Source organism: Polyodon spathula, unplaced genomic scaffold (assembly GCF_017654505.1).
Source record: "Polyodon spathula isolate WHYD16114869_AA unplaced genomic scaffold, ASM1765450v1 scaffolds_1417, whole genome shotgun sequence".
Classification (NCBI taxonomy): Eukaryota; Metazoa; Chordata; class Actinopteri; order Acipenseriformes; family Polyodontidae; genus Polyodon; species Polyodon spathula.
Window position 1 is genome coordinate 167,501 of NW_024472897.1, and position 8,895 is coordinate 176,395.

Sequence of the window (8,895 nt, forward strand, 5' to 3'; positions counted from 1 at the left end):
TTACAGAGTAAACAAGCCTATCTAACTTCTGCTTTGTAGAGATTTGTAGCAACCTTGTTGTAAAAAAAAAGCACGTCTCAGAGCTCTTGTTTTCTTTTTAGAAGCTCGGTACCCCAACCTAGGAAAAGTCATACAATATTATAGAGGGGAAAAAGTATTTGAGGTCAATGGAAACTAGTGTCCGGTCAAATAGACCCGAAACATAGTGGAGGGTTAGAGGGCTGGTTTAGACCATACAGCAAACGGGACAATCAACACTCTCCCTGCAATTATCTCGTCAGCTATCATTTCGTTCGTCGCTTGCTTTAGTTTCCAAAATGTTTCACCTGCTTTCAATTCTGACCTTGACGTTTATTGAAAGAGCTTTTGAGACCAGGCTGTTCAGAGTGGTAACCCCGCGCCCACCCCAGGCTCTTGCGATGCACCAGCCGCCTTTTGAAAAGGACAGCGTGAGTCTGAGGTTACAAATAAAATTGATCGTCAATTTGGACGCGGTTTACCAGAAGCAGCGGTTGGTGTCTGTTGTCTCTTATTTTCTGAAAGAGAGACAGTCAGCCCCCCCCTCCTCCCCCCCCCCCCCCCCCCCCGGCTCTACAATAGTGAGAGCTGGCAATCTGCACCGTGCCGCCATGCTGCCGTGCCCGCAGAGCCAGTTTGCTGCCTCTATTAAGCTCCCAGCGTGAGGCTGTGGAGGCGAGGGGATGAAATTGCTCAGAATTTGCTGGTAATTGAAAATACCTGCCGTGCCCCCCCCCCCGTGGGGAGGGAATCCCCCCTCCCTCCAGCACAGAGTCCTTTATTTCTGCTGCCCCTCTTTGCATCCTCCCCCATCCCTGTCTCCAATTGAAATGAACAATTGAGGCCCAATTACAGCCTTGGATTGAGCTGGTCCTCTATACCTTTTTTTGTGTGTGTCTTAAACACAATTGAAGCCATTGAATGAAGATGCCAGTCTACTTTCTCTTTACCCCCAGCAGGGGGGGGGAGTAGTTTTGGAGAGAAAGAAAGAGAGAGTGGGGGGGAGCCGAGATACATAGAAAGCCATCGATCTCTCTCTCTCTCTCTCTCTCTCTCTCTCTCTCTCTCTCTCTCTCTCTTTCTCTTTTTTTCTTAGGAAGTCGTAAATGGTTTGAGGATGGAAACACATTTTTTTTTCTCTTTTTTGTGTCTTTTTTTTTTTTTTTTTTTTTTTTAAACCAAAAAGATGGTATGTCTGGTAACAGAGGCACAGTGTGCTGGAGAGAAGTGAATAAACCCCTGAGCTGATACGTGTGTGCGTATGTGCGTCTCCCTCGCTATACAATAGCCCATTTTATCCCCTAAAGATAAAACCTTGTCTGTCTCACTCCCTCCATTTAACCCTTAAACGAGGACTAAATGCTTGACCCCACATATAACCAGTATGATACTTTCCTATCGGAAGCAAGTGTGTGCTATACCAGCGGGCGTTGTCTTGATGCAAGCGTGTGCCCTGGCGTGTGGCAGTGGGGTCCCTGGATCTAACCCTAGCCCTAACCCTGATCTCCTGCTCTCCACACAGAGGAGCAGGGAGATCCGCTGTGTGTCAGACAGCGAGTGCTACCGGCCCCCTCTAACAAGCCAGCGATTACCTTCTGCACCCTTCTAATGATCCCTCGCTTGTTATCCTGGCGCAGATGTTAATTATGCAAAGCAATCATAATTTAGAGGGGGGCGCCCTGAAAATGAGCCTCTGCAGGCGTTCAGGTTTCAAGACATGCGCCCCCCCGGATTGTAACCTCCCCAGCCTCCTCCTGGCCCCCCCCCCCCCCCACAAGCACACACACTCAGACCCATTGCCTTGGCTTCTGGTAATGAAGTACAAATTGAATTGTGCTGTGCAGAGATACTCAGAGCGTGGAGTGTGTAATGGGAGCCAGCAGCACTTAATTACCGACTTAATTACAATAAAAATTCAGCTTTTTATTTCTTTCTTTTTGTCTCTCTCTCTCTCTCTCTCTCTCTCTCTCTCTCTCTCTCTCTCTCTCTCTCTCTCTCTCTCTCATATCCTGGAGAACTTCAGTTACCATCCTTTGTTGATAGGGGTTTTAAGTGCTGGCATCAGCTAAAGTCTTTTAAATAGAAACACTGACGGGGGAATATTGGGGGAATATCAGTTACTTCCCAGGCCGGGTGCTTGTGTAGAAGGATCACGGTAACTGCTTTGAAACAGGGAGATGCAGCTTTGCTCTAAGGCAGGGTACGTGTGCGTGCAGAAAAAGGATGTGCTGCATGTGGCAGGTGTGTGTAATATTGTGTCCAGGATGCAGGATGGAGATGCGAGAGATGGAAATGGTCCCCTCTGATCTGGGGACTGGAGCCCAGCATGGTGAATCACACAGCAGGGCTCCCTGGGGGGTTTAACTGAGACAGGGCCAGCCTCACAATAGATATAATGACAGAGGAAGTGGCTGTTATTTCTAACAGATAAGATGACCACTGACAGTGAAGGGGGGGGGGGGCTTCTTACATTGAAAACCTGAAATCTACCCCCCCCCCTTCATGCTGTTTAGTCTCACACTCAAGGTCATTTTCAACAGTCTAGTCCTCTCTTTCTCTTCCTCTTCCTCCCTCCCTCTCTCCCTTCCTCTGTCTCTCTCTCTCTCTTTTCTTCCCTCTCTCTCTTGGCTCAGGTTCCCCGCAGTGGGCATACAGTGCTGGGTGGTCTTGGGTGTGTTTTTGGGGGGTCCTTGGAGTGGGAGATGAGTAAACAGTCATAGTGGCTGACATTTCCAATGTCTGCTTCCTTCCTCTCTCTCATCCTTTATCACTCTCTCTATCCTGTTTTTCATTCCTTCCCTGGCTCTCTCCCTCTCCCCTTGCTTTCTTCTCTCGTTCTTTGTCCCCCTCTCTCTGATAGAGATGTTTCCAGCCCCTGCTCTCTGTCTGTCTCTGGGCAGGCTGGTTTGTTTTGGCCTGGCTGACAGTGCTGCACAGCTGCCTCTGGTTAGCTGGGAGGAAATTGTTTTTTAAGGGCAGCTCTCCTCCTCCCTGCTGGGTAGAGAGTTGTACGTCAATGGGGCTGAATCGCCTCCTCTAAGCGGGACGGAGGGGAGAGAGCATGAAAAAAGCAATATTAAGGCTAAATTCACACCCCTTTCAAAGTGCTATTGTGTATTTATTGTATTTGGCACCACCTGGTGGTCAAGTGTTGTAAGTAGCATTGGTATCAGAGAACAGGCTTTGAACATGATCTCAATATACAGTACACTCTCGCTATAACGGACTTCGGCTATAACGAACCTGGACCCTGGTAGATTTCAAACAAAATCTGTAGTGGAGAAGACGAAAGTTTCACGCCGTCTCTAGAGCCACTTACCCAGTTAGGATGAGACATCAAAATCAGGAGCAAAAAGAAGACGTCTGTCTTCACGTCTGATAAAACTTGGTACGGACATTCTTCAGCACAGGTTATTCTGGGGTAGATGGGGAGCAACCTTGTGTCATTTTGAAATGTATTTTACAGTCAGTGTAGCTCCTGATGATCTTTATAAAGATGCTGAAAGCATTCATTGTGTACCAGTGATGGTGGAAGCATGTGAAATGTGCCACAAAAGGTTTTGTTTTTGATGGGGGGGGGGCATCTTTGCCCCCTGTGCAGCGGAGAGCTAGTGTTCGTTGTCCCTGTGGTCAGTCAGGGGTTAACATTCCCTGCCTCTCCCGTTGTCTGAGCCAGCGCTGCGAGGGTTAACTACGCTGGCTCCCTGCGGCCAGCGGAATGAAACCAGATGGACTAATTTATAGCCAATTAGCCACAGCTCTGTAAGTGGAGCCTCACCTGCACGATTAAATATTTTATTAAAACCTCCAGCTCTGCATTGCATGAGACTGGGCTGGAGAGGTCTTCACACACACACACACACACACACACACACACACACACACACACACACACACACACTCCCAGAGAGGAAACGCATTTCAGGGAGGATATACAGCACTGCATTAGTGATGCACACAGGTGTACACACTGCTGTGAGGTAGGCTCTTCTTAATAGACAGCAACACCTTTTATATATATATCTGTGTTGCTTTGACTATGAGTGCAGAGTGGTCTTCATTCCCTGCCGTAGATATGTTCAATGTAGGCTAAATGGTCAGCCAAAGCATCTTCATATTGTGCATCGCCATCTAGTGTGCAGCAGCAAAAGTGCCAGCGAAACAAAAACGAAACTTGATCCAAAGTGGCAGGTCGCTAGATGGCTAATGAACTGACGAGAGCCGCTCCTGAACTCGTAGTCACTTTGACACAAACTAATCAAGAAGGAAAATGAAATAAAGCAGCCCCCCAGAGTGATTGCAAACACTTGATAATATTCAGACATGGAAGAGAGGCAGGGGAGGGGTGCGTGTGAAAGATGAGTGGAATATATTGCACCCTTGATCAGACAGACAGAACAGGGGGGGGCGAGCGAGCGAGTGTAAAACGGGGATACGACACTGTGCTGGAATGCTGCAGGAAATTTGGGGATTAGCATTAATGTCTGAAGCGCCATTCCAGTTTGGGACTGGCGCGTGAAGGAGGAGTGTGTGTGTGGGTGTGAGCGTACGTACATAATTCACTGAATCCTTTCAGATTTGGTTTTGGTCCCTAATCAAAAGCATCTGCTCTTGTGCTCCCCCTCTCTTCCCTGTATAGGAAGCACGGCGCTCACCCTTGCCGCTTTCCTGATACAACGTGCACCAGTTCTACTGATGCCTCAGCACTGTCCGCCCCTCTCTTTCTTCATGTTGCCAGTATTAACCGAGCCCTCCCTCGCTACCAGGAGAGCTCAGCAGGCTCTTGCATTCTCTCTTTGGTCTTTTCTAGATCAGCTTTTCAATCGGAATCCTGTACGACAGGAATAGAGGCGAAAGGAATAATCTCTCGCTCTGTGATGGTCCGTTTCACCTGGTGCACACACACCCGCGCCCGCGCCTCACAGACACACATGCGTTTCAGGTGCCAGTATTCACATCTGTATAAGAACCTCTCACATAACCTGGGTGTCGAAAAAATGCACCTGCGAACGTCTCTCCAAGCAAAAACTGTAGGTTATGGGATTGCAGTGTTCCCTGTCAAGCAGAAACGGGGGGGGGGGGGGGGGGGGGGGGGGGGGGGGGCGACAAGCTATTAAGAAAACGCTTTGAAAGGTTGCTCTCCTCTGACTGTCCTGGGCACATCAGTTTCCCAGCTATTCTAAAGCCCGTGGATGTAGCCTGCATTGCATCGTTGATACGGTTCCCCACTGTGAGGCTGTTCTGGAAGAGTTAGTAAGCATGAGAAATCTTGCAGCAGCAGCAATACATAATCATTCATCATCAAGGGGTTCTGTGACATAAAACCAAGAGGGTCACCCTTCACTGGTCAAGTAAGGTGGGGTCGGAATCATTTTTTAAGGTGGATTGTCTGGATCCTAGTTTAAGGCACTGTGTGTGCGGGGGGGGGGTCTCAATCTTTTGTCTGGAAAACGATTTGAACCCTTGCCTATTAATCCTTGCCTTTCCTGCATGGTCTTTCTGAGCTGCCTTAATCTGCTGTATTGTTTTCTATGGATGAGTGAACCTGTGCAGCTAATTGTAACAGCTGCTATCTTGAGCTGCTACCCCTTCCACCCCTCCTACTCTACTCCCCCTCGGAATGAGATCTGCAGTCTCTGGGGTTCCTATCCAGGAAAGATAAATCTAATTGAATTGGTCATGAATTAGCAGGGAGTCTCCATGGTGTGGGTGCCCGGCGCACGTTGCAGCTTGCATTGGGTTCTGACTGGACCGTTCCCAGATTTAATTATCTTAAAGACGTGCTGACGAATAATAAGGCTAATCTCTTACTAGATTAACATGATTATTATGCTGAGAATCATTTAGCGTATTGTTCAGATACAGCACTGTAGATAAACTGCTGCATCCTGGCGCCTTTGCTGAAGTCCACATGATAGAAAGAAATCTTCAACATAATAAGAGAGGCCAATGATGGCATTGCTATAATAGGACAGATCTTGGCTGGCCTCTTTTAAAGGTATAATTACCATGCTTTGAAGACACCAAGGTTACTTTGACTCCTGCCCTGCTACAACACACTGTGTTCACTTCCTGTGTTACAGTTAATGATGTTAATGAGGTTGCATCAAGAGGCTTTACTGACAAGTCCCTGTTTAAAAGGATGCTAAGGCTTCTGAAAGCTAGACGGTATTTGTTCTGCTCAGCTTTAGACAGACAGGTAAAGGGAAGTAAATGACGTGTTTGAGAGCTCGGTAAATCTGTTTTCAGTGTGTGTGTGTGTGGGGGGGGGGGGGGGGGTGGGCTCTCTGTTGTTTTTGACTTTCTCTCTCTTTTTTTCTCTCTCCTTTCATTTCAATTTTCCGCTTGGCGCCCCCCCGACACGCTGCTGATAATGATGGCACAGTTTAATTTCAGTGCACTTCATTCAAATGGCGTCTAATTGCCCCTGCAATGCTAATCAGCGCATGCCATCCCAACTGGAGCAGAAAGACGAGGCAATCTTCGTGTTGCAACGAGAGCTGGGAATTGAGAACGCAATCCAGCCGCTGCTCGGAGAGAGATCCTCTTTCCAGCTGGCTCGCATTTAGAATGGGGAGGAGCAGATTGCTGACAAATAGGGGTGGAGTGAACCCCCAAACCAACACTGTACAGATAACACTCTCTTTAGGTGGCTAAATCTCAGGTCAGTAAAACCGGGCTGGCTAACTCTCCAACAAGTCCTCTCTGAACCCTGACATCCTTGTAAACAATATGTTGCTCTGAGGAGAAATATCTTTAAATGGCAAATACGCTGCAAAGTGCCTTTTTGATGATGATAGAAGTGGCAGATCTTGGTTACAACTAAACTAGGCTAAACAAAGTTTTACTTAAAAGTGCTAGGAGATGGAACAGGTGACCAGGGTGTTCTTAAAGGAACACAGCCCAGCAGCCCCCGCGCCAGGCTTGACTATATTGCCTCTGTACGGGACTGTGTTCACAAAGGGCAGTTTACGAATAAGCAGTGCTTACAGTAACCTAAGAGAATGTTTATCTGAACCAACTACAAACACAGGGCATCAAAATGCTTTGTGACTAGCTAGCTATTTACTCTGAATCGGCATAGGCGCAATTTTGGATCTGAAAGGGGGAAAATAAAACACCGTTGCAATTCTAAAATGAATAAGAAACAACACAAGACTGGTTACAAGTTTGTAAGTTAAAAGTCTTGGTCGTTTTGAATCTGGAGTGGTAACTTTATTGCAGAGCTCCACTAGCGATCACAAGTCAATGCTTTAGACCCCTATTGCAGTGCAGTGGGGTCTCGCTGTCTCTGTTCTACAAAGTGCTGCCCAATTATTGCAGAATGAGCAAATAGTTTAATTGCGTTGAAATAAGTGGATGCTTTTCAGAGATGGGAGACTCTGTGTATGTGCAGAGAGGGTATTATTAGGAGTGCTATTATTATAATTCACTGGCAGGCAGGCAGGCAGGCAGGCACCTCCCCTGCGTTGTTAAGCCATTCCTCCCCGCTGCAGCCTCCATCTATCGGACTTCAACCAGCAATCTTTATTTTCTCGTTTGTGAATACAGCAGTGTTAGGCAGCCCTGGCTCACTTTCTATATGAAATCATCAGACCAGTTTGTATAGTGAGTAGATAGCATTTACACACCATTGCCTCGTGCTGCCAGCTGGGGTCAGTATTATCCGGGTGCTGCAACCTCGCGCCTTTATGAATGGATGTGTTTCCCGGGTGTCTCTGGCGCTCGTGCATTTGCAATGCGTGTCTAGCCTATGTTTCCATGCCCGCGGCGTGCTGGTGTTTCCACACGTGCTCCCAGCAGCTTGTTTTATGCAGCCTGGTGTTCATGCTCTGCGTTATCTCCCTCTCGTTGCTGTGTGTTCTGCATGCCTGTGCTCTTGGTATTTGAGAATGTGAAATGTGTTTGAGAGAGCTGTAAGCGATCCTGTCTCCCAGTCCAGGTCTCTACTGCTTTGGGATTATATAATATAATGTGAAATGAGAGTGTGTGTGTGTGTGAGTGTGTGTGGTTGTGTGTGTGTGTACATGTGTGATATTGTGTGTGTGATTGGATGTATGTATGTGGCTGGCCAGCTCTCTCCCTCTCTCTCCCTCTCTCTCTATCTACCCCTCAATCTCCAGCCTGCCTGTTTAGTCTCTGCTGTCTGGCTCCACACTGCTTATCAGAGCTCCCGTTCGCTCACTCACTTGTTTCAGAATCACACAGGGCAGATAGCCGTCCTGTGTGGGCAGGCGAGTGGCCTGAGGCACAAGGGGATCTGGGTTCAAGACTCGACACGCAGAGGAGCAGACCTCACCTGGGGGGCTCCTCACAGAACAGCAGAGCCAAGCAGGAGCCGGGCTGGAATAATACAAGAGCAGCAGCACACAACATGTGCTTCTGAATACTACAGAGAAATTCAGTGACGTGAGAACGGAAAAAGAAAACACCTTTTCCTTTAGAACTGTGAGATGAATGATTCAATTCAGGTTATTGTAAGGGAGCAATATGAAGATGTGGGGTTGAATTCTCAAAGCTCCATATCGTTATGAGCAAATACATTTTTTCAGAGAGGAGAAACACGCCCAATAAAGTTACCAATCCAGATATATAAACAACTTGTAACTTAGGATCTTGTACGACATCTTTGAATTTGTTTCTCTTTCCAGCCCTTGGTTTCATAGTGAATACAGTACAGAGCTCCTGGACAGTGGGTGGCTCACCATCTCTCTGGGTGATTTCCTGGTCCTGGAAAGCCACAATCCCGCAGGCTTTCTGGACAACCCTGGTCCTGGAGAGCCACAATCCTGCAGGCTTTCTGGACAACCCCCCTGGTCCTGGAGAGCCACAATCCTGCAGGCTTTCTGGACAACCCCCCTGGTCCTGGAGAGCCAT

At 47.8% G+C, this 8,895-nt stretch overlaps 1 protein-coding gene across 1 annotated transcript in view; it reads right to left on the bottom strand.

Moving 5' to 3' along the window:
- The window catches only part of LOC121309621 (sodium-dependent phosphate transport protein 2C-like), a 26,992-nt gene extending 18,097 nt beyond the window's left edge, over positions 1-8,895 (bottom strand). The window contains exons 1-3 of the mRNA XM_041242633.1: positions 8,724-8,895; positions 596-685; positions 344-432 (exon numbers count right to left, since the gene is read on the bottom strand). Of these exons, the coding sequence (XP_041098567.1) occupies positions 344-432; positions 596-685; positions 8,724-8,895 (351 nt within the window). The remainder of the gene's footprint in view (positions 1-343; positions 433-595; positions 686-8,723) is intronic.